The following is a 26886-nucleotide window of genomic DNA, read 5'->3' on the forward strand; positions in this document are numbered from 1 at the left end:
AACTGTTATATCATGACGAGCAGTCTATTGTTGTTACTTCTTCAAATCATGTTGAAATAATAACAATTCATGAAGCAAGTAGAGAATGTGTGTGGTTGAGATCAATGATACAGTTCATCAATAAAAGATGCGGCCTGAAAAATGATGTCAAAATATCCAGAGTTATATTCGAAGACAATGTTGTGTTTATAGCTCAATTGAAAAGTGGCTTCATAAAAGGAGACAGAATGAAACATATTTCACCAAAATTATTCTTCACACATGATCTTTAGAAGAATGGTGATATTGATGTACAACAAGTTCGTTCAAGTGATAATCTTGCAGATTTATTCACAAAGGTATTACCAACATCAACTTTTGAGAAGCTAAGATATAAGATTGGAATGCGTCGTCTCCAAAATATCAAATGAAGTTTTCATCAGGGGGAGTAAAATACGCAATGTACTCTTTTTCCCCTTAACCATGGTTTTGTCCTACTGGGTTTTTCTGGTAAGGTTTTTAATGAGGCAGCACTTAAGGTGTATTACTAGATGTGTGTACTCTTTTTCTTTCACTAGACTTTTTCACATTGAATTTTTCCTAGTAAGGTTTTAACGAGACACCATATTTATGAATGTTTTCGATAACTATGTATATTATTTTTTATAAAGTTTTTTGAGTTACATTTCACGTGGACATCCAAGGTGAAGTGTTAGAGAATTAGTAATTGTCCACTTTATACTGGTGGATGCTTTTTGTGTGAGACCCACTTAAAATGGACAAGTTATCCACTATATTTTTTCTCATCTTCTTTCTCTTAGAATTTCTATTTAGTTCATAACACAATCCACTAATTCCATAAATTTATAACCCTCAGAATTTTTTTTTTGAGTAAGACACCCACTCAACACTTCCCCTCCCAGGCCAAAAAAGAAATAATCTAAAATGCTACACAATTCCAGCCGCCGCCTCTTACTTCCCAAAAATGACACAATCTCCCTACCCCGTCGTGTCACTTTACAAACGAACCCACGTTGCTTCATGGCTTCCTCTATGAATTCTCTCTCTTCCCCTGACAAGTTAACCACCTAGAAAGAAGAATGCACATGCACTTCCTTTTTTTTTCTATTTGTAGCATCCCTCTCTCCTTGCCTGCAAAGCAAAATCGGGATTTTGTCGTTCGTAAAGACAAAAATAAACTGCTGTGCACTTGCACTTGATTGATAAATTAGAATGAGACTTTATGTGTATTTGTTGGAAGGCAAGGATTGGGCAGTGGAGGATTCATACGTGAGGTTAAAAGTTGGCAAGTTCAAGTCGAAGACTAGGGTGTTGAAGAATACTAAGAACCCTATTTGGAATGAAGAGTTTGTGTTCAGGGTTCACGACTTAGAGGATCAACTTGTCCTCTCTGTTTACCAGCATCATCATAATTCCGGAATTTTTAATGTTTATGGGGATTTAATTGGTAAACTGAAAATACCTGTTTGGTCTGTTGCCACTGAGGAAAATCAAAACTTGCCTCCCACTTGGTTTTCCATTAAAAAACCAAAAAGTTCAAAATCAGTTGACAAATATTGCGGTTAGTGTCTAATGCATTTAGTTACTAGTAGAATGAAAGATTGAACAGTGACAAGTTAAAGAGAATATAATTTGTTATTGCGTGATGTTTTTTGCTCTTTGGACTTAATAATTATGAGCAGATGTTGATAAGTACAAATGGAAATGACCTATTTTGATTGCTCTTTATGTACATTGTTCTATTAGTTACCTAATGATACCTCTGTTTGATCTAATTCTCCCAAGAATGACAAAGAAGCTTAAAGTTTGTTATTTAATTGGACTTAAAAATCACTTCTTTGTTTACACAGACACTGATTTGGGAAGTAATCTTGACTATTAAAGATTCACTTCTAGTTATTTGATCACTTTTGCAGGCGGAGTGAGCTCTTTCTTGGCAGTGTAGATTACAGAAGTGTATTGCTTTGTTCACTGCAGAAGTTGTATATATTGCTATAACTGAAAGTGCCAAACAATTGTTTTGGATGATGGAATTTACTTGAGATTTTGGCTTTATAATTTAGCTAGTTTAAAAGTTATTTTTACTGGCATCTTCTTAGATAGAACCCCAAATATTTTTGTGGATATTGAAACTTTACTGTTGGTTTGATGCTTTACTTTTGTACTTTGTGTTTCTTAATTTGGATTATGAAGCAATGTTTTGCGTTACCAATGCAGGGAAGATTCTTCTCACTGTTTCTTTACATGGGAAGGGAAAAGATCTATCCACTAACCATGTCGGTTATGTAAATCCAACAAATGACACTTCTAAAGAAATTGAAGTGACAAGCATTTCTTCTCAAGATTTCCATGGCTTTGCAGCTCACTCAAAGAAAATTTCAGAAGGGAAACATTTAATAAAGAACATTGCTTGCCATTTTGAGAAGCTTTTTGGCAAGAATGAAGAAGCCAAGAAAAGTGACGAGGAAGAATTGAAGAAAGATGATTCTTCTGACAGGTCTACCATCACGTCTGACTATGAAGACTCTCCGGTGGAGCCTCCGGTCAGCCATAGCTTTGAAGAATTGATTAAACGAATGCGGCCAACCAGTGAAGATAAAGAAATGCCACGGGACCTGCAGGGTGGGGTCCTGTTAGACAAGACATATGTTGTGCCTTCAAAAGATATTAACATGCTTCTTTTCGCTCCTGATTCACAGTTCAGGAAGGATCTGGTGGAGTTGCAGGGTACAACAGATGTTCAAGAGGGTCCTTGGACATGGAAATCAGATGACATGTGTGTTACAAGAGTTGTCACTTATATTAAAGCAGCAAGTAAATTAGTTAAGGCTGTTCAAGCCACAGAGGAGCAAACATATATTAAGGCTGATGGAAAAGAATTTGCTGTTTTTGTCACTGTAAATACCCCTGATGTTCCATATGGGAGTACTTTTAAGATTGAGTTGCTTTACAGGATAATGCCTGGCCAACAGGAACCTTCTGGTGAAGAATCCGCACGTCTGGTTATATCTTGGGCCATTAACTTCTGCCAGAACACTATGATGAAATCAATGATTGAGGGAGGAGCTAGGCAAGGATTGAAGGAGAGCTTTGATCAGTTTGCAGAGGTATTAGCTCGCAAATTGAAAGTTACAACTTCAAAGTCTGTCTTAGAGAAGGATCAAGCTTTGGCATCTTTGCAGACTAAACAGCAGTCAGATTGGGAAATGGCAAAGGAGTACTTTTGGAATTTTACAGTAGTATCCACTATTTTCATGGTTTTCTATGTCTTTGTGCACATCTTATTAAGCGAACCTAGCAAATTACATGGACTGGAGTCTCATGGTTTTGATTTGCCGGATAGTGTTGGAGAAATTATCACTAGTGGAATATTAGTCCTTCAATTGGAGCGGATATATTACATGGTTTCACGTTTTGTAGAAGCTAGGCTGCGAAGAGGTCTTTAAATATGTCCTATCATTTCTTTCTTTGACTAGCTTTTGTTGTTTGATGCACATGATGGTTTATGCATAGTTATGGTAACAGAATCTGGTTTTGACAGGAAATGATAATGGTATTAAAGCACAAGGTGATGGATGGGTACTTACTGTAGCTTTGATTGAGGGAATGAACTTAACTTCTTTGGACCCAACAGATTTCCCAGATCCATATGTGGTTTTTACATGCAATGGCAAAACGAAAACTAGCTCTGTCCAGATTCAAACTATTGACCCTCAGTGGAATGGTGTGCATTTATTTCTCATTCATCCTCTTTTGTTTGTTGTTGTTAAGGTCATATGCTTACCTGATACTTTTGCAGAGATACTAGAGTTTGATGCTGCAGAAGAACCACCTTCGGTCCTAGATGTAGAAGTTTTTGACTTTGACGGTCCATTTGATCAAGCTTCATCACTTGGACATGCAGAAATCAATTTCCTAAAACACACTTCAGCAGAATTGGCAGATATTTGGGTTCCTCTCGAGGGAAAGATTGCTTTGTCTTCACAATCGAAGTTGCACTTGAGGATTTTTTTGGACAATAACAATGGAATTGAAACTATCCGAGACTACCTAACAAAGATGGAAAAAGAAGTTGGAAAAAAAGTAGGTTTATGCCTTCTCTGTTCTCTCCAAATTGTTTCGCACTGTTAAGGTCTAGCAATAGTCTAAAACAACCAACTGATATGCTTGGCAGTTAAACCTTCGGTCACCACACAAGAATTCAGCATTTCAGAAAATTTTTGGATTGCCTCCAGAAGAATTTCTCATCAATGACTATTCTTGCTCCCTCAAAAGAAAGATGCCATTACAGGTTCCAGTAGAGTATATGCTTACTTATTCTGTTTAATCTTCTAAGTGATTTGTGGTCTTTGATGGTGTTTCAATGCATTATGATGATATCAAATCTGTTAATATGAACTGATAAAGCTAGCTTGTTCAAAACTTAAGGGGAAGATGGATGGGGGGTCTTAGGGGGAGACAAAGAAACAAAGAAATTAACCAATCAAGAAAATAAAGAAAGAAACTGAGAAAACAAGTATTCTGGTTAGATTGAAATCTTTGGTGGTAAATAGCATTTACATCTGGAAGCTTCTGACTCAGTGATATTTCAAATTACCGGAGTGCTTTGCTAAGTAGCATTCACATATTGTCTAAAGACACTGCAAAATGAAATTGTACCCATATAAATAGACCAGATGGCTTTATTTTTTACAAGTCTGGACATGTGAGGAGTGTATTAATTTTTGTTCGACTCCACATATCTTTCTCCTCCTTGAATTTTAATTTCTTTTTTTTAACACACAGTTTGTAAGTATTTGATCTTCAACTTCTTGGGGTTAAAATGTAGTAAAATCACTTAATTTTTTTACTGCTACTGCAGGGGCGGATCTTTCTATCTGCCAGAATTGTTGGGTTTTATGCGAATTTATTTGGTCATAAAACAAAGTTTTTCTTTCTGTGGGAGGATATCGAGGATGTTAATGTGGTTTCCCCATCATGGTCAACCATGGGGAGTCCTGCACTTGTGATTATTTTGCGCAAAGGTCGAGGTGTTGCTGCTACACACGGTGCGAAGTGTCAAGATGAAGAAGGCCGTCTGCATTTCTGTTTTCATTCATTTGTCTCATTCAATGTTGCAAGCAGGTATTGTGGAGGGAGATTTTCTGGTTTCAATGTCAAGAAATAGAACTTATATCTGATGTCACATTATGCTTCAATTGGAAGATTAGAACATTATTGTGTTGTATCAGGACAATCATGGCATTGTGGAGAACAAGGGCACTGCCTCCGGATCAGAAAGAACAAATTGTAGAAGAGCAACTGGAGAAGGATGAAAAGCCTGCTTTGTCGGAAGACACTGCATCCTACTTGGTTGTTGAGGATGTACAAATGTGTAAAGTCTACTCTGCAGAACTACCTGTCAATGTAAGTTTTTCCATGTTACATTGTGTGGTGTTATTTTGATGCTGATATTAGTCGATTTAGTCTTTTTTTATCTGTAAAAATATGATGGGAGCTTGGGAGGGAAAGCTGGGAAAGTATTATCGTGGAATTTCTCAAGATTTCTTGTTATATGTAAGTGAAGCTGTAAGTAGGAGGGGTTGGCATGAGTCTCTGCCTTTGTGGCTGAGGAAACCTGTATTCAGTAACTTCTATGTTCTGCTAATTCTAAAGAAGTGGTTTAGCAGCCCAAATTGAATTGAATTCCTTGTTTTGCTAGGTTTGAAATGAGCCACTTGGATTTTGGCCATTAAGCAATAAAGAAGTATTTTAATTATATATGTCCAGGTCTTGATACTGGCAGGTTATGGAGAAACTTATCCAATAATCTACTTCTTTCCCTCTGCCTGGACGAATTTGTTGGGGTGAGGAAGCACCACAACTAAAGTTTGATATGATGAAAATAATGAAAATAAATTGGACACGAGAATTTTACGTGGAAACCCCTCTAAATATAGAAGGGAAAAACCACGGGGTAGAAGGATCTCACTATATTTTATGGAGTACACAGCTCTCAAATACAAGGAGAAAACAACAATTAACACTTCTCTCTTGTAAAAGGAACAACTACTAAAGAGGACACTCAAGACTACAATATTTATCTTGGTGTAAAACTCTCTTTGTATTCTTACTCTCTCTTTCTGGGATGATTTAAATGAAGGCAGAATGCCCTCTATTTATAAGAGGAACAAAACGCGTAAAAGAAATTTTTACGCGCTTTGTAAACGTGTTGCCAGTTTTGATTTTGTCAAAAGTTGCTTTTGGCAACTTTGAACTATTCTTCTAGCAGCAACTTTTGACCAGCAGCAACTTTTGACCACATTCTCCCACTTGAAGATTTAATTGAGAATTAATTAAGTCTTCACACCATCCTTTCTACCCAATTACTGCAATGTTACGTTTCTGCTAGGCCAATAGAAGATCGACACCATATGAACTTATTACTGTTGATCGGCTTCGTAAACATATCTGCTAGGTTGTCATTAGTGTGAATTTTCTGAATATCCACACTGCCTTCTTCCACCTTCTCACGAACAAAGTGATACTGAACTCGTATGTGCTTTGTCCTTGAATGAAATGCCGGATTCTTTGCAAGATGCAAAGCGCTCTGACTGTCACAAAATAGAGCAATCTTCTCTTGTTTGTGCCCGAGCTCCTCCAATAACATCTGCATCCATATTGCCTCTTTGCTAGCTTGTGTAGCTGCTACATATTCTGCTTCCGTCGTAGATGTAGCCACGATAGACTGCAGTTTTGAAACCCAGCTTACAGCTCCTCCAGCAAGAGTAAACACATAACCTGTGGTGGACTTGCTTTTATCAAGATCACCTGCATAATCTGAATCAACATAACCTTTAACAGTAAAGTCAGATCCTCCATAACACATTGTAACATCTGAGGTACCCTTGATGTATCTTAGGATCCTCTTAACAGTATTCCAATGCTCTCTTCCAGGATTAGACATGTATCGACTAACCACTCCCACTGCTTGTGCAATGTCAGGTCTTGTACATACCATGGCGAACATTAAACTTCCCACTGCTGATGCATACGGTACTCGAGACATCTCCATCCTCTCTGCTTCATTGCTAGGACTCATACTTGAGGATAACTTGAAATTAATAGGAAGTGGGGTAGAAATTGACTTACAGTCTTGCATCTTGAAGCGTCTCAAGATTTTCTTCAAGTAGTTCTTTTGAGAAAGCCAAATCTTCCTATTATTTCTGTCTCGGTGAATTTGCATCCCTAGAATCTTGTTTGCTGGTCCCAAGTCCTTCATTTCAAACTCCCTAGCCAACTGTGCCTTTAAATTTGTGAGACGATCTTTGTTGGGGCCTGCTACCAACATGTCGTCAACATACAACAACAAAATAACAAAGTCTTCATCACCAAATCTCTTGTAATAAACACAAGGATCTGAACTATGTCTGTTGTATCCAAGGCTTATAATGAAGGAATCAAATCTCTTATACCAACATCTCGGCGCCTGTTTGAGACCGTATAGAGATTTGTTCAACCTGCAAACCAAGTTCTTTTTTCCCTGTTCTTCAAAACCTTCTGGTTGGAGCATATAAATTTCTTCTTCAAGTTCTCCATGAAGAAATGCAGTTTTGACATCTAACTGCTCCAAGTACAAGTCAAATGTAGCACACATCGCCAGGACCACTCGAATTGTTGTGAGTCGAACCACTGGAGAAAATATCTCATTGAAATCGATACCTTCTTTCTGAGCGAATCCTTTTACCACCAATCTTGCACGATATTTCTCCACTTGATCATTACCATTGCGTTTGATCTTGTAGACCCATTTGTTTCCAATGGCCTTCCTTCCTTGTGGTAATTGAACAAGATCCCATGTTTTATTTTTATGAAGAGCTTCAATTTCTTCTTGCATTGCTGCCACCCACAGAGATGATTCTTGGCCTTTCATAGCTTCTTGAAAGGTTGAAGGCTCTCCATCTTCTGTTAATAGACAGTATGCAATATTACTCTCCATAGAATAATCTGAGTGCCAAGCTGGTTCTCTTCTCTCCCTAGTTGACCGTCGAACTTCTGGAGTTTCGATCTCAGCTTGCTCTTGTTCTTCGTGCTCTGGTGCTGCTTCAGAAGAAACTGGAACTTCTTCTATTTCTTCAACTTCAACTGTAGTAGTCTCTGATTTTTCTTTTGAAGTGCTACCTTCTTTTGCTTGTATCTTGTTTTCAACAAATACAACATCCCTGCTGATTACCACCTTGCGGGCTGTGGGATCCCACAAGCGATACCCCTTGACTCCATCAGCATACCCTAAGAAAATGCATTCTCTGGATTTTGGATCCAACTTTGATTTTTCTTGGGTGTTGTACATAACATAAGCAGGACTTCCGAATATATGTAAGCGAGAATAATCAGCTGGTTTTCCTGTCCACATCTCCATTGGCGTTTTCAGATCAATTGCGGTTGATGGTGAGCGATTGATCACATAACAGGCGGTTTTGACTGCTTCTGCCCAAAATGGTTTTTCCAACCCTGCAGTTGCCAACATAGCTCTTGTCCGTTCCAACAAGGTTCTGTTCATCCGCTCTGCTACTCCATTTTGTTGTGGAGTATATGCCACCGTGAATTGCCGTTTAATACCTTCTTGTTTACAGAAGTTATTAAATTCATCACCAGTGTATTCTCCTCCATTATCTGTCCTCAAACACTTGATCTTTTTCTCAGATTCAAGTTCCACCCGCGCTTTGAACTCTTTGAAAACTAGAAAAACATCTGCCTTCCTCTTGATTGGATACACCCAACTTCTCCTGGAGTAATTATCGATAAATGACACAAAATATTTTGCTCCTCCTAGAGACTCCACCGGTGCTTGCCAGACATCAGAGTGAACCAGATCTAGTATTTCCTTGCTTTTAGCAGAGGAACTGCTAAACTTCAGTCTATTTTGCTTACTGGTAACACAATGCTCACAAAAGGGTAGTGAAACCTTTTTGAGCCCTGGAAGAAGTTTTTGCTCAGCAAGAATCTTCAAACCTCGTTCCGACATATGGCCAAGTTTACGATGCCACATCATCGTTGATTCTTCAAGTGAACTTGCTGACGCGGTTGATGCTTCTCCTTCTTGGTGTGTTTCACCTTTAAGCACATATAGATTTGCAGCAAGTTTTTCTGCTTTCATCACTACAAGCGCTCCTTTGGATATTCTCATGACTCCACTATGAGTCTTATATGAACATCCATTATCATCTAGTTGTCCTAAAGACAATAGATTCTTCTTCAAGTCTTTTACATGTCGTACCTCCTGGATGGTGCGAATCCTGCCATCATACATCTTTATTTTGATGGACCCAATACCAATAACATCCAAAGCATGATCGTTTCCCATGAACACAGATCCTCCTGAGATAGGATTATATTGATGGAACCATTCTCTCCTGGAAGTCATGTGCCATGTTGCTCCTGTGTCCATGATCCAGACATCAGCAAAACGTTTTCTGCCTTCATTATTTGATATTGCCTCACTGCATAAAATATCGCCATCATCCGAGGTACATGCAACATTCCCTTGAGCATTTGATGGCTCAGGGTGTTCACTCTTCTTCTTGAACCGACAATCTTTCTTGAAGTGCCCTTTCTTGCCATGATTGTGACTCCCACTGGGGCCACGTTCCGTTGGTCTTCCTCTCACCATCATCAAAGCTTCAGCTTGTTGCGAACTTGCTTGTCTGTCTTCCTTATTTTTGCGCCGATTTTCTTCTTCCAAGACAGCAGCTGCAATTTCATCGAAAACTAGACTATCTGTATTGTTCGTCAGGTTGATGATAAGTTGATCATACGAGTCAGGCAGACTTTGAAGTAGAAGCTCCGCACGTTCAGTCCCCTCTATTTTGCAACCCATTGTTGTAAGTTGCGAAAACAGAGTATTCAAAGTATTGATATGTTCAGTAACTGACATGGACTCTGCCATTCGAAGAGTATACAATCTTCTTTTTATGAAGATTTTATTATGCAAAGACTTGGCCTCATACAATCCTGTAAGAGTATCCCATATTTCCTTCGCCGTTCGCTTTTCCGCTACACTAGACAACACTTGATCAGCCAGTGCCAAGTGTAGATCAGCAACTGCGTTGCTGTCTATGTCATTCCACTTGCTGTCATCAGCAAAGTCTGCGGGCCTGCCTTCAATTGCAGCTAAGCAATTGTCTTTTCGCAATATCGCTTTTATTTTCATTTTCCACAATGAGAAATTAGTCCCATTGAATTTTTCAACATCAAACTTTGTTGTACTCGACATTGTTATTTGCTTCACACCCTTCTAGATCGTTTCTGAATATTTTTGCGAACAATCGTGACAAACTGTACCGTCACCGAAATTTACTATTCACGTGAATAGTACTATTCACCGAATTTTACTATTCATGAAAAGTTACTATTCACAGGTAGTATCTTCGCATAAAATAGACAGAATAACCGAGGGCTCTGATACCACTGTTGGGGTGAGGAAGCACCACAACTAAAGTTTGATATGATGAAAATAATGAAAATAAATTGGACACGAGAATTTTACGTGGAAACCCCTCTAAATATAGAAGGGAAAAACCACGGGGTAGAAGGATCTCACTATATTTTATGGAGTACACAGCTCTCAAATACAAGGAGAAAACAACAATTAACACTTCTCTCTTGTAAAAGGAACAACTACTAAAGAGGACACTCAAGACTACAATATTTATCTTGGTGTAAAACTCTCTTTGTATTCTTACTCTCTCTTTCTGGGATGATTTAAATGAAGGCAGAATGCCCTCTATTTATAAGAGGAACAAAACGCGTAAAAGAAATTTTTACGCGCTTTGTAAACGTGTTGCCAGTTTTGATTTTGTCAAAAGTTGCTTTTGGCAACTTTGAACTATTCTTCTAGCAGCAACTTTTGACCAGCAGCAACTTTTGACCACAGAATTGACTGGTCTAGACTAGATCTCTTTTGTAACTAGGGCCCTTGGGTTTTTGCTGGAAAATCTGTAGGTTAAATCACTGATGCGGATGTTTGATGGAGGAGACTTGGAGCATAGAGTAATGAGCAAATCTGGCTGTCTAAATTATGTGACGACTTCATGGAAAACTGTAGCTCTCGATGTTTCTGAGAGACAAGTATGTTACATATTCAACCGCTTCATCTCAGTATTCGGTGGTGAAGTTACAAGCAAGCAACAAAAATCTCCTATTGCAAATGGCGCTGGATGGATCATCAATGAGATCATGGCCCTTCATGATGTCCCGTTTGGTGATCATTTCCGAGTACGTTTCAACTGTTCATTACGGTTAGTCGTCCTGTAAAAGCATGATCAGTTGATTAACGTTTATTTCTTTTAATTTATAGGTGCAATTCAGATACCAGATCGAGAGCTCTACTTCTGTACATAATTCATGCAATTGTGATGTTAGCGTTGGTGTAATGTGGTTAAAAAACACCAAATTTGAGCAGAGAATAACTAGGAATATTATTGGAAAATTTACCACTAGAGTGAAGGATATATTAGAGTTGGTTGAAAGGGAGATATTTTTGTCAAGTTGATAGATCTAGGCAAATATTGCCACTTGAGATACAATTCTTTTAACATTAGAGTTGTCATGACCGACGAATACCATAGTAACTTCTGATAGAACTTTTGCACACTTTATGAATCAGCTTCTCATGCCAATTGATTCAATCTGAGTAAACTCGAATTTATGTAACAATGGACCAGAGAATTTATCCCAAGTCTTTATTCAATGTCCTCAGTAAAAGAACATATGGAACATATTCAATACAGATTGAGACTCCCACTCCGACGACTAGAGGAATAGACTCTGGACAATTGGAAAAAATCTTTTCTATTCTATTTCAGACGATCAAAATTTTGGTTACTACAAATTGTTGGAGATCCTTCCAAAATATTTATTGGTTGCTATTAACAATTAACATTTAACAATTTTATGAAATAAGGCGTAGTAATGTCTACGTATGTACCATTTCATCATTCACTTTAACGAGAGGTTTCAAAATTTGAGTCATTTTTGGCATAAAGTGTTTTACCTAAATTTAAGAAGGAATGCATTGATTTTTTTCTTCTTCTTTATGATCAGAAGTTTTGAATCATTTTTGAAGTTAGGAATTTATAATCAGAAGTTTTAAAATAAAGTCTGTCTTGATATAGTGCATTTTATTTTAATATTTTGCGTGAATTAAAATGAATTGGCCCTAAAGATATTGAGTAACTACGTAAAAATATAAAATAAAAAAAAATTCATGGAGAAGTGTTGGAATAATGATGTAGGAAACCAATTAATGTTTATTTATTTCTAAATAGTATATGAATAGATTTTCTAATTCTAGTTAAATTGGGGTTTGTATAGTTGTACTATTATATATAAGATCTGACTAGTTATTTTTTCTATAATGAAAAATAGATAGAAACGGTGGAATAAAGTGGAAAATTATTTGTATAGAATTTAGTATTTATTTAATTCTAAATAGCACTATATGAATAGATTTTCAAATTCTAGTTAAGTTAGACTTTGTACAGTAGTACTATTATATATAAGGTTTGCTAGTTATTTTCTATAAAGAAAAATAGATTGAAACGGTGGAATAAAGTGGAAAATTATTTAAAATTTATGAATAATGTTATGAAAAGTAGTGAATGTTCCACGTTCTATGTGGAATCCATTTTAAAAGAAAAAAACGTACTCTCTGCCTTATTCTTTTTCTTTTTTGGCTATAAATAGCCTTCTTCAATATAATACAGACACACTCAATTCTCTCAACTTTCTCTCTCTCTTTCTATTTTTTTTGTCTCTTTTTCTTATTAATTTGCTAAGTTAGTTTGTTTTATAACATGTTATCAGCACAAGCCTTTATCACTTTGAGCTATTTCAAAAATGCAACAAAAGGATAACAATTTTATTTTGTTAAAATGTCGAATATCTCTAAACTTGAATTTGTTGTTGTTGATATATCTGGAAAAAAACTACTCATCATGGACACTAGATGCCGAAATACACTTAGAATCGATGGGTATGGCAGACAACATCAAAGATGACAATATGACATCTAGTCAAGACAGTACCAAAATCATGATATTTCTCCGCCACCATCTTGACGAGCAGTTAAAATTACAGTACATCACATTAAAAGACCCTCTTAAACTATGGAAAAATCTAAAAGAAAGATATGACCACATGAAGTTGGTCATCCTTTCACAGACACGTCATGATTGAATCAATTTGAGATTAATGGATTTTAAAAATATAACTGAATATAATTTTTTCTTGTTTATAATTATAGCAAAGTTAAATTTATGCGGAGAAGAAATCACTGAGCAAGACAAACTTGAAAAAAATATATTCCACATTTTCACCCGCCAATATGCTCATGCATCAGCAATATCGCGAAAAAAAATTTAAAAAATATTCTGAATTACTTTCTAACCTTCTTATTGATGAACGTCATAATGAACTGTTAATGAAAAATCATGATATTCGGCCCGTTGGTTCTTTGTCACTCCCTCAAGCGAATCAGGCAAACTATAACCAACGAAAAAGAGGTCATGATCCCAATCGTGATCGTGATGGTGGTCGAAAAAGAAACTATAATCATGATACTCGGCTGACACCCAGAAATGATCAGCAACATAAAAAGAAGAGTGAAAAGCAAGAAGCTATACCAAATAAAAATTCAGAAAATATATGTCATAGATGTAGAGGTGTGGGGCATTGGGCACGGATCTGCCGGTCATCAAAACGTGTGGTTCAGCTCTATCAGGCATTGTTGAGGAAAACAAAAAATAATCCAGAGACAAACTTTATCTCTGAAGATAATATTAAACCTATGCATCTGGATGTAGCTAATTTCTTCAATTTTCCAAAAGAAAATATGATTATTGATAAGCCTGATAATACTTAAATAATTTTATTTTCATTTGTTTGTACTAAATAATATGTTTATATTTTTTTAATTCATGTAAATAAATAAAATTTGTATAATAAGTTGTGTTTCAATTATAACGTTTACCTTATTTCTTTTTGAAGAAAATATGGATATGCCTCAAATTTTGTTTGGATCAACAATCAATCACGAGAATATTTGTGTAATTGATAGTGGAATGACTCATGTAATTTTTAAAGACGAGAAATATTTTTTCACTTGCTTAGAAGAAAAGCGAATGTTACTATAATTTTTGATAATTTAAAATTATTGAAGACTTCTGAAGAACTACTATATTTCTGCCTAAGGGGACAAAGATTGTTATAGAAGATGCATTATTCTATTCTAAATCTCCAAGAAATTTGTCAAGTTTTAAAGATATCCGCAAAAATGGATATCATGTTGAGACACTAAATGAAATGAATACCGAATACCTTGGTATAGCCAAGAGTGTCTCAGGCCAGAAATATATTTTGGAAAAATTACCAACTTTGTCGTCTGACCTATATTATGTAGAAATTAGTGCAATTGAAGCACATTTGATCGTAAACCACAAGTTTACTGCTCTAAATACATTTGTGCTATGACATGATCGAATAGGTCACCCTGGATCAATAAAGATGAGACGAATTCTTGAAAATTCAACTGAACATCCGTTAAAGAATCTGAAGATTTTTATGAATGATGAATTTTCATGTGCTGCTTGTTATCAAGACAAATTAATTGTCAGACCATAAACCCTGAAGGTTGACATCGAATCTCCTGGCTTTTTAGAGCATATACGTAGGAATATATGTGGACTTATTCATTCATCTAGTGGATTGTTTAGATATTTTATGATCTTAATAGATGCATCATCAAGTTGGTCTCATGTGTGCCTCTTATCATCTAGCAACCTGGCGTTTGTGAAGTTGTTAGCACAAATAATAAGATTAAGGGCGCAATTTCTAGATTATCCAATTAAACTTATTTGCCTTGATAATGCTGGAGAATTTACATAACAAGCTTTTGATGATTATTGCTTATCAATTTGGATAAAAATTAAACATCTTGTTGCTCATGTCCATACTCAAAATGACTTTGCAGAGTCATTTATTAAGTGCCTACAATTGATAGCAATACCACTACTTATGAAAACAAAATTGACAATTACTGTTTAGGGTCATGCTATCTTACATGCAGCAACGCTTATACGTCTCAGACCGAAAATCGCGATGGATAATATTTTTGCATATAATGTTTGCACTAACTTCATGCAAGCTAGTGAAAGTCTTGAGCCGAAATCCATCAAAGAATATCAACGTAGATGTGATTGGCCAGAATGGAAAAAGGTAATTCAATCAGAATTAGACTCACTTGTTAAACGTGAGATTTTTGGACCTGTAGTCCAAACCCCTGAAGGTGTAAAACCAATTGGCTATAAATGAATTTTTGTGCGAAAATGAAATAAGAGAAATGAAATTGTAAGATACAAGGCACACCATGTTGCACAAGGATTCTCTCAAAGGCTCGGGGTCAACTATAAAAAAACATATTCACCTATTATAGATGGAATAACTTTTCGATATCTCATCAGTTTAGTTATACATAAAAATTTTGAAATATATCTAATAGATGTAGTTACAACTTTTCTTCATTGTTCACTTGATAATGAAATTTACATGAAAATTTCAGAAGGATTAAAATTGTCTGAAGCATGTACTAAATCTCGCGAGATGTACTCAATCAAATTACAAAGATCATTATATGGTCTGAAATAATCAGAATATATGTGGTATAATTGTCTTAGTGAGTACTTGATAAATAAATGTTATATAAATTATGCCATTTGTCCTTGTGTTTTTTTTTAGAAAATAGAATCAGAGTTTGTTATACTCGTCGTTTATGTTGATGACATAAATCTCATTGAAACTCCTGAAGAGGTCTAAAAGGCGATTGAATATATAAAGAAAGAATTTGAGAGATAAATTTTTGTCTGGGTCTGCAAATTGAACATTTAGCAATCGAGGGCTTTTGTCCACCAATCTGCTTACACTAAGAAAATCTTAAAATGATTTAATATGGACAAAGCACATTTATTAAGTAATTCAATGATTGTTCGATCACTTGAAGTGGACAAAGATCCATTTCGACCTCCAGAAGAGAATAAAGAATTTTTTGGTCCTGAAGTATAATATTTCAGTACTATTGGTGCATTGTACTCTATGCCTTATCCTGTTTCTCTTTTGACTATAAATAGTCTCATTTAGTGTGTAATGCAAGCAGACACACTCAATTCTTTCAACTCTCTCTTTTTATTTTTTTTCTATCTCTCATTTTTATTAATTTGCTAAATTAATTTATTTTATAACAAATAAAATATTTTTGTGAATGATCGGATAATTCAGCCGAGGCCAAAAGATAAATAGAGATATTAGAGAGAAAAAAGAGGACAAAGAGATAGAGAGGAGAAAAAGAAAAGGAAAATATCAACATGCGAAAAAACTGATAGAGATAGAGATGTACAGAGAGAAAAAAGGAAAAATATCGAGATGCGATCTTACCGTGTAAAACGGTTATTCATGGATTAGTTCGTCAGCCGGCCTGGCCTGCTCTTATAGTTGACGCAATCTGTAGCACAGTCGCAGTTAGCAAAAAACTAAAACTTCCTTTCCCAATTTCATTTGATAATCTCTGGTAGCCATGGATCCAAACCCTACCAATTTCCCAATTCTCTCCTACGTCATGTCCAAGCTCCCCAGTATTGGCCGTAAAACTGCCGCCCCTGATGAATTCGACATCGAACAGCCCCAAAATCTCCCTCAACCTCCTCCAGAACCTCACTTCGACATCACCGAACGTATGCCTCATCTTACCGATCCTAAGGTCATCAACGCTATGCAATCAGCCGTTGCCGACGTGTCACAGACCCGGTCCATGCTCAAAACCCTAGGCGAGCGGCCTTTTCACGAGCTTGTTGATACTGCCAAGGTGAAGTTAGCTGAGATCGAGGCGGAATTGTCCAAGCGTCTCGAAGAGCTTGTCCTGTCGCCCCGTCCACCCGAGATGGAGAGGCAGGATTGGAGATCGGACTTGGCTGTTAAAGAGGATGAGTGTCGAAAGGCTGTGGAAAAGGAGAAAGAGGAGTATAAAGCGTTGATAGCTTTGGATGAGTTGCACGAGGCATATGAGAAGATGTTGAAGGATGCGGAACAGAGGTTGGAGAAGATTTATGAGACGGCCGTTGCTGGTGGTGATGTGGAATCAATTGAACAGGCTTCGGGTTCCGAGTTGAAAGAGGAAGTAAATGAGGAAGTGATCGGGATTTTGCAGGAGGCATTAGGGAAGAGTGTGGAAAGGGTTGATTTGTCTGGCAGACAGCTGAGGATATTGCCTGAAGCTTTTGGGAAGCTTCGCTCCTTAATCATGCTTAATTTGTCCAACAACCAGCTTACGGTATGTCCTAGTTCCAAAATTCCTGTTCTTGAGATTATTTTCATGCTTCTTGTCTTCGACTCCCTCTATTTGGATTTGAACTTATGGTCTGTATTAACATGCAACTCTATTTGGATTTGAACTTACCGTCTGTATTAACGTGTCAACTGCATGATGCCTTGCTGCATTTTGTGGTATTTGATATACTGTAATTGAATGCTAATGATACTTTTACCCCGATACTCTAGTGCTAGATGGACGAAATTTGGTAAGGTGAGAGCAATGGCAATCATGCACCCTTTTCTGTCTTTTTGGGTTTTTTGATGCAATATTGTATTGGTATGTATCTAAAAGTAGGCTAAAATGTTGATAAAATGAAATTTTGGATTTTTTATGTATTATTGTTCTTGTGGTTTTCTGGAAATAAATTAAGATGTTAGATATAATTCATTGTGGACTTGTAATATGCTTGTAATGTCCACTAATTGACAATGTAGTTACTCGTTCATTAGGTTGCCTAAGCCACTTTTTGAGTCTTCTAGTTTTAACTCAAAGAATAAAAATAATAAGACTTAATTAACATATTTTAAGCATTTGGTGATATGAATTTAGTGACCTATGAGTTATTGCTGCTCATCAAATCTGTATGCCTTTTTTTTAGTGATAATATATGCAAGTGTGCATCTTGAAGTGTGCAAATTATTTGCCTTCTTAGTGGTTGACAATAGATGTCCTCTCTTCTGGTTTCCACCTACACCTAGTACTAAATGTTAATGCCGTGATGGAGAGTAACATAATCTCGGCAAAATTGAAACTGCACATTTACAGTGAGTCTTACTCTGATAAGTATGTGGAGCATGTAAGGGAGAAATGGAAGTAGGCCCTGTAAGAAATGAAATAATGGAGCAAGAATAACGATTGGGAAGGTTTCTGTGTGATGTTGAGAGTTTAAAAGAAATTTTCTGAAGTCCGGTTTCATCTATAATTTTGGTATAAGGAAAAGTCCTTGTTGTATCATGTATGGATAGTTGGGATCCAATGTCTCCCATAAAATAGTATTGTACTCCCTCCATAGTCCATACCAGTTTAGCTGTCTGCCTTTTAGTTTCTTTTCTTTCTGCTGATCGATTTGATCAATTCCAAAGTTAAACCTGATGTGGATTAATTCATATATGGAAAAATGTAAGTTATTACTACATGAAAAATTCTAAAGGCTGCAGTTTTCGTTGTAAGAAAGTGATTAAAAAATACATTTAAAAATGTTAGTCAATGATCAATTTGCTTGACTATTCACTATAAGGAAGCAAAAAGGGATAGCTATTTCTGATTGAGGTAGTAGTGAATGTGATTTTGTCATATTTACTATTTGAACCAGCAGAAAATTCCAATACTGTTACCTGAGTTACAGAATTTCATGGCAAGTGTGAAGCTTTAAAATATTTGCTTGTTAATTCATCATAGTATCGGTGATCAAATTACTCAACTACTACTACATTTGTAATTAGTAGGGGTCAGCTATATAGATCTTCATAAATACTTTCTCTTATACACTTGAAGTAATATGCTGACTACCTTAAAACCCAAATCTGGAACGATGTCCATTGTGATGTGTCACCGCCAATCTACTCTAATTAGAGAACCAGTTGTCACTTACCATTGAAGCTAGTCCCATTGCTATAATCTATATATAGTTTAACAACATCTGTGTCCACTGGAAAGGAAACTACCAATTTGTGCCCCGATGCTTCTCTGACACTTCTAATTAATTGCATCATTTCCCTCATTGTATCCACTTCAAGTTTCTTTCATCTGCCAATTGCATAATATTTTCCACTGTAACATATATTAATCAAAAGCCTAATTGCCCAACATTGTTGTTCATGATTGTCGAATGAGAACAAAAGCAAGCTGCTGTTTGGCATTTCTAATGTTTGTCATTTTCTGCTTCTTAATTTTGGGGGAAAACAGGTGATTCCTGATTCAATTGCGAGCTTGGAAAACCTTGAGGAGCTGCATCTTTCTTCTAATCTTTTGGAATCGCTGCCAGACTCCATTGGTTTGTTGTTTAGTTTGAAGATTTTAGATATCTCTGGAAACAAGCTTGTCACTTTGCCAGATAGCATTTGTCATTGCAGGTAATTGTGGTTCAGAAATGAGCTATTTACCCTTTTACCCAGCCCGAATACACTAATGTATTATCTTTGTTATGGTCGTGTTTGCAGGTCGTTAGTAGAATTGGATGCAGGCTTCAATAAGCTTTCTTATTTGCCAACGAATATTGGGTATGAACTGGTAAATCTGAAAAGACTTTCACTTTCTTTTAACAAGCTTCGTTCCTTGCCCACATCCGTTGGTGAGATGAAGTCCCTGCGCCTTTTAGATGTGCACTTTAATGAACTACATGGGCTTCCACGTTCATTTGGGAACTTGACAAATCTTGAGATCCTTAACTTGAGCAACAATTTCAGTGACCTAACTAAGCTTCCTGACACAATTGGTGACTTGATAAATCTTAAGGAACTGGATCTGAGCAACAACCAGATTCATGAACTGCCTGATACAATTAGCCGGCTTGACAACCTGACTGTGCTTAAGTTGGACGAAAACCCTCTTGTGATACCTCCAAAGGAAGTCGTAGTAGAAGGGGTTGAAGCCGTAAAGGCTTATATGATTAAGCGACGGCTTGACATATTGTTGGCAGAAGAACCACAAATTATGCTTGAAGAGATGGGGCAGACACCGACAGGCTTAGTAACTCGAAGTACCTCCTGGTTGAGTGGTGCTGTTTCAAATATTTTTGGAACTGTTGCAGGGTATTTGGGCGGTGAAGCCAAGTCAGATGCAGACCATTATCTCAACCAGCAGTTATGACTTATGAAGCTGATGAGCTCTTCCTATTAAGCTTTTTCATTCGTCTTTATCTTTTTCCGTTCAAGGTTTTCATGTTTTTCCCATGAAGTTCGATGTTGATGTTTTGCAATCTGTTTCTCGAAGATGTTTTCGAAATTGTGACTTGTTAAAAAGAACATTTATATGTTATAATAATACAAACTACTGGTTTTTGCTCATTAGCTTCTAAAAATGCTTGTGTTGAAATTTTTTATCAGACTTGATGAGTGGTCGCTGCAATAGGCCCAATAGCAGAGTGAGCAAATATAATTTCTCACGAGTGCCTGTTTTTTAAGTGTTGAATTGATGGAAGTTCTATATCAATTCCGTTTTTCCACAAAAGTAACAGGATTTAGGAATTACACAATAATCTCTCTCAAATGTACGAGTTGTTGCACCTCGAAAATGGTATTTTCTTATAGATCAAATCATGCCCATAGTAAACCTTGAAGAGAAATAACTACTAAGGAGACTAATTGATGATCAAATCGGACGAATTTCGACTATAAAATATTACAATTTGGTGATATTATATATGTGTATATTGTAATCATACATTGATATTCAAATTAATTTTCGGAATATTATATAATTTAATATTACATATTTTTTGTTCTTTTTTTCAAAAAAAGTGGGGATGGAACGCTTACCAATATGTGAAAAATTAGATAGTCAACCAATTAAGTTGTCGATTTCCCCCAATGCACTATAGTTTTTACACCATCAAGTTACAACGTTCGTTCCTACCAATTATATATGCATATTTATGAGCTTGCAACTGTGCGTTAGATCTTAAACACATGGATCACGATACAATAATTAATTAATGCCCATGAACCAACACCCTCGCTTTTAAAACTAGAGTCAAGTAATGAAATCGGCCTAAAAATGCAGCTGAACATTAAAGGGTTCAGATATATCTTGCTCATTAACGCGTGTTGCAGATAGTGCCTGAATGCATGATATTCTAGAATAATTTGCAGTTTAGCACCCAGATAATTGTCACATATGGAAGAGAATATTCAAGAATAATAAAATATTAGCACGAATTACATTCATCGTTTTTTTTATAGGATATTGCCGTGGACCAAATCATTTTGTCAGGACCAATTACATGATATAATGGTGACATATATTACTCAATCTTGAAACCTGATACTTACATTAATCTTCTTAATTTTACTTAGATTGTTATTTGTTCTTCCCGTAATTTTGTGTTGATAAAGTAAAACCATGATCAACGAAAAAAACTTGGAACGAGTTTCCTCTTCTTTCCAACATTAATGAAAAGGATCCTTAAAATGGCAACAAGGGATGGTGTGATATGTATGAGACTATTGAAGAGTTAAAGAAGCAATTGGAATTAGCAGGACCTCTGGTTGTTGTGGGTTTTATGCAGTACTTTTTGCTGTTGATATCTCTCATGTTCGTTGGTCATCTCGGAGAACTCTCTCTTTCCAGTGCAACTTTAGCCACTTCTTTTGCTGGAGTAACTGGTTTCCGCTTCATGGTATATATATGATTTTGTCAGATCACGCATTGGATCCCTTTTACTACTTGCTTTAGTCATCTGTTTTTGGTAAATAATACGTTACAACATATTGATGGTTTAAATTTATTCTGAATATATAGCTTGGAATGGCAAGTGCATTGGAAACATTATGCGGACAAGCATATGGGGCAAAACAGTATCATATGCTTGGGATACATAGGCAAAGGGGTATACTTGTAGTGGTGGTAATTTCCATCCCCATTTCGATTATTTGGGCATTCGCAGGGCATATATTTGCTTTCTGTGGACAAGACATTGAACTTTCAATCCACCCCAGAGTGTATGCTCGTTGGTTGATTCCTAGCATTCTTCCTTATGGACTCTTACAATGCCAATTACTTCATGTCTACTTGTGTTGGGCATTGGTTTCAAGATTGGGAATGGGAAACAAAGGGGCTGCACTCTGTAATGCCATATCTTATTGGATCAATGCGCTGATTTTGGCGCTTTATATAAGGTATGCATCCTCATGCGAGAAAACGTGGACAGGGTTCTCCAAAGAGGGTGCAAGAAACCTTCTCAGTTTTCTATCATTACCTATCCCTTCAGCTTGTATGATCTGGTTAGTTTCAGTATCCTTGACTATCCTTCCAATTGTTTTCTTTTGTAAATGTCATATTAGTACAAGTTTCTCCGACTTCTTTCTGTCTATTTTATTGTGTGATCTGACATGACCTTTTTGGACCCGGACCAAAAGCTTGGAGCAATGGTCCTATGAGTTTCTGGTGCTTATGTCAGGACTGCTTCCTAATCCGAAGCTCGAGACATCTATGATGGCCATCAGGTAAGTAGAGCTGAATGCCAAGAACGAAAATATGAACCAATAATTGGCATTGGCATTTTCATATCAAGCTTAATTTGATTCATTACATCACCAATATTACTCTTTTCCTCTTTCATTTCCCAGCATGAGTACCAGTTCTCTGGTCTTCAGGATTCCCTCTGGATTTAGTAGTTCAGTAAGGTAAGTTGCCAGGAAATCATCGTTTTCTTTTCTAGGCATACTCGAAAACAAAGAGACTTGTGTAATCACTATTTAACGAGTTACGAATTCTGTCTGCTCTTTCTCTTGGAGCCAAGTACAACGATATCCAATGAACTGGGAGCAGGGAGACCAAAAGTAGCCAAGTTAGCAGCACGGGTCGTTCTGCTTATTGCTGATAGAGGGCCTGCTACTGAGTGAAATCGCAATTGCAGCAAGAAACGTGTGGGGATATATATACACTAACGAAGAGGAAGTGGTGAAATATCTGGCCGCAATCATGCCAGTACTTGCATTGTCCAATTTCATGGATGGAATCCAAGGGGTTCTTTCAGGTCTGAACTCCAAACTATCTAATAAAACTTGAATCCCTATGCTTTGATCGCAAGGTGTTCCATCAATTCAGCACTATATATAGTTGCTTGAATACAAAATTAACTCTATTGATGACAACATTATTAAAGGTACCACAAGAGGATGTGGATGCAGAAACTTGGTGCACTAGTCAATTTAGTAGCCTACTATGTTGTTGGACTTCCTTGTGCTGTGATTTTAACTTTTGTTTTCCACTTTGGAGCAAAGGTAACAAGTTCTTCACTTGCAAATGACACACCCATGGTAAAAACTTACTCGTGTCTGGTATTTACACCAAAACAATGAATGCGTAACATGTATTGGAACATACACAACTATCACTAAGCTATGGATAATGGATGTATATTTTTCACTTCATTAAATCATTTAACTATGGTACATTGCATTGAATTGGTGTAAACACCTGATGCGGGGGTAAGTAGTCACCCACATCCGTTATAAAAATTATAAAATTATCCCTTTTCTACAAGATATTTATATAGTCTCAGAATATTTTTGAGGTTCATAATATTGTTTCTCAGGGTCTTTGGACAGGAATTATAAGTGGAAGTGGTCTTCAAGCATTACTTTTTATACTTATTACCCTGAGGATAAATTGGGAGGTTCAGGTAATTTCAAATTTTCACTTTAAATTACCAAATATTTCTATCTGAATCTAACAAGAAATTGTCTCGTGTTTATACTATGATGATCAGGCAGTGAAGGCTATGTGTAGAGTACAAGTTTCTTGAAACCTCAGAAGCTATTAATGTCATGATTAGGTTGTTTCTAATCTTATTTTTGTCAAATCTTCACCTTGTAAATTGTAATGCAAAAATAGAAATAAGTTCTGTCATTTGTATTACTCTGTACTCTAAATGCATTTGTTGCAAAGGTATATTTACAAGGCATTCGAACTGAAAAGCTATACGAACACACTGTACTTATGGAGTCAGAAACTAACAAGCTTTTTTAGTTGAAGCACAACAAATCATTAGCATAAATCAAATGCTAGAGTCAATGCGATTTTGAGTTGGTTAATTGGGTACAGGCAGAGTGCTATGGTCTTGAACGCGCTCTCACTAGAAAATAAAATTTGTGGAAATGGAGAATGTTTGAGTGAGAATCATTACTTCACTTGAAATAAAATTTGTGGAAATATCATTAACTTGTGTTACAGGTAAGGGTGGCAATTTCACTCTAATTAAGTAAAAATGAATCTATTTTAGTCCATATTTATTTAAATGGATCACTAATATTTAAAAGCTCATACAAATATGAACAAAGTGGACAAAATATGGGTATCCATGTAGACCGTTAGATCACCCAAAATTTCTTGGGTATCCATGTAGACCATTAGATCATACAAATAGGAGTTTGCTTTACCCCGTAGAGACTCTTTTTGAGTTTGCACACAATTTTTTTTTTTACCATTTACTTTGAAGTCCTCAGGTTGTTTCATATAAATCTTCTCTTCTAATTCACCTTGAAAAAAAACCGTTTTCATATTCATCTTCTCAATCTCTAAATTAAGACTAGCAGCCAAACTAAGAACTGTACGAATGGAGGACATTTTCACTACCGGAGAAAATATTTCGTCAAAGTCAATACCCTTCCTTTGACCAAATCCTTTAACAATCAATCTAGCTTTATACCAGGGCTTCAAGTTGTGTTCTTCAACTTTAAATTTGAATAACTACTTGTTCTTCAAAGCTCTCATGCCCTTAGACAATTTACCAATTCATAAGTGTGGTTTTCATACAAAGATTTCATCTCATCATGCATGGCTTCAATCCATTGATCCTTATGCTCATTTTTCATGGCCTCCTCATAACACTTAGGTTCACCCCCGTTAGTGAGTAACACATACTCATTAGGTGAATAACGAGAGGAAGTAATGTGTTGTCTTGCGGACGTCATAAGAGGAATATTTGATTGATCCACAAATTCATGAGTAAGAGCATCATCAATAATATTATTGTTATCATCAATATCAACATATTGATCTGGGGCTTAATTTTGAGCATCACCATGATCATCAAGCCCACCAATGTCATACACACTTGTATGAGGAACTTGATCAAGATGGACTACGCCATCAAAATTTGAAGATTCTAGCTTCTCTGCTTTGTCAATATCTTCAATGGTTTGATTGGATCATATAGCATCTAACCAAATTCATCAAGGTCATATCCAATAAAGATGCACTGCCTTGTTTTGAAATCTAACATTGACCTCTCATCTTTCGGCACATGTACAAAAGCTTTGCACCTCTCAAATGGTCATAGGAAAGATCCTTTCCAGACTAAACTCTATTGGAACATCACTTTGCAAAGCAACAACAGGAGATAAGTTAATAACATGCACAAGGGTCAATAAGGCCTCACCCCAAAAGGAGTTCGGTAACTTTGCTTTAGAAAGCAAACATTACCTCTTTCTATCAAGGTCTTGTTCATCCTCTCAGCCAACCCTTTAAATTGAGGAGTCTTAGGAGGAGTCTTCTGGTGTCTAATACCTTGATGCTTGCAGTATTCATCAAATGATCCACAATATTCACCACCATTATCAGTACGAATATATTTTAGTTTCTTTTCAGTTTCTCTTTCAACACTGCTTAAAGACACCCAACACTTGCTCTTTAGTCTTTAAGACATAGACTCAAAGTTTTCTTGAGCAATCATCAAATAAAAGTGACAAAGTAAAGTGCACCATCCTATTGAAGAATGACAAAAAGTCCTACATTGGTGGTTAATGAGATGGGCGGACTTCTTATAAGGCTTGGACAATTTTCCTCCCTTTGAGTTAGCTTTTGGGGTGTGAGTTAGGCCTAAAACCTAATTTAACATGGAATCAGAGCAAGACCCGTCTCACCCAATATTGGTCCCTCGAAATTAAAATTGCCCACGCACCAGATGCTAAGCACTGGATATGAGGTGGGGTGTTGAAAAATAACAAAAAGTCTACATTAATGGTTACTGAGATGGGTGAATTTCATATAAAGCTTGGGCAATTATCTTCTCTTTGAGCTAGCTTTTGGGGTGTGAGTTAAGCCTAAAACCTTATTTAATATACCCAGAGTCCTTGTCTTCATTGGACCGCATAAATCGGAGTGCACCAACTCAAGAAACTCTTTTTTTTAAGGAGGGTTAGACTCTATTTTGTTTTTCCGCCAAGCAGTGCTCATAATGTTCTAATTTAGCTTTGAAAATCAGACAACAATTTCTTCTTGGCCAAAATATTGAGTCTTTTCTCTCTGATGTGGCTAAGCCTCTTGTGCTATAACGTTGAGGAGTGATCGCTCTCAACTGCATTCAATATATTGGCACAAGTAGAAACTATAGTCTAGTATAGACCACGATGTTTGTTACCACAATCCACAACCAAGGAACCATTAATGAGTTTTCACTTTCCACTGCCATTGGTACTAACATATCCATTATCTAGAACGCCAAAAGAAATTAAGTGCAGACGAACATTAGATAAATCTTTTACATTGTTCAAAACTAGTTTAGTTCCAACACTAGTTTCTAAAAAAATTGTACGAACACCAACTATTCTTGATACAGTCTCATTATCCATACTCAACGTTTCAAAGTCACCAGGAGTATAGGAAGAGAAAAAATCCTTTCTTTATGTCACATAAGATGCGACACCAGTGTCCACAACCCAGCTTGACTCATCACAAAAAATATTTATCATATTTACATCAAGAACAGTAACAAGATCTTTAGTGGAGACGGTGGCTAGACAATTTTCATTGTCATCTTCTTTATT

General features: G+C 36.4%; 2 protein-coding genes and 1 pseudogene across 2 annotated transcripts; all 3 read left to right on the forward strand.

Annotated features, from left to right (window-relative positions):
* Positions 1–865: 865 nt before the first annotated feature.
* On the forward strand, positions 866–11759 carry LOC129896270 (C2 and GRAM domain-containing protein At5g50170). Its single transcript, XM_055972126.1, has 9 exons — positions 866–1561; positions 2218–3438; positions 3542–3724; positions 3800–4083; positions 4175–4291; positions 4862–5124; positions 5232–5406; positions 10981–11253; positions 11336–11759. Exons 1-9 carry the CDS (start codon positions 1213–1215, stop codon positions 11528–11530), a joined length of 3060 nt encoding a protein of 1019 aa, XP_055828101.1. The 5' UTR covers positions 866–1212; the 3' UTR covers positions 11531–11759.
* A 4588-nt stretch (positions 11760–16347) lies between these two features.
* LOC129895234 (plant intracellular Ras-group-related LRR protein 9-like) lies at positions 16348–20403 on the forward strand. The gene is made up of 3 exons (XM_055970918.1): positions 16348–17356; positions 19304–19470; positions 19558–20403. The coding sequence occupies exons 1-3, from the start codon at positions 16604–16606 to the stop codon at positions 20204–20206; spliced, it is 1569 nt and encodes a 522-aa protein (XP_055826893.1). The 5' UTR covers positions 16348–16603; the 3' UTR covers positions 20207–20403.
* A 1105-nt stretch (positions 20404–21508) lies between these two features.
* On the forward strand, positions 21509–24088 carry LOC129894490 (protein DETOXIFICATION 16-like; annotated as a pseudogene).
* Positions 24089–26886: the final 2798 nt, after the last annotated feature.

Source organism: Solanum dulcamara, chromosome 7 (genome assembly GCF_947179165.1).
Source record: "Solanum dulcamara chromosome 7, daSolDulc1.2, whole genome shotgun sequence".
In the NCBI taxonomy this organism is placed as follows: domain Eukaryota; kingdom Viridiplantae; phylum Streptophyta; class Magnoliopsida; order Solanales; family Solanaceae; genus Solanum; species Solanum dulcamara.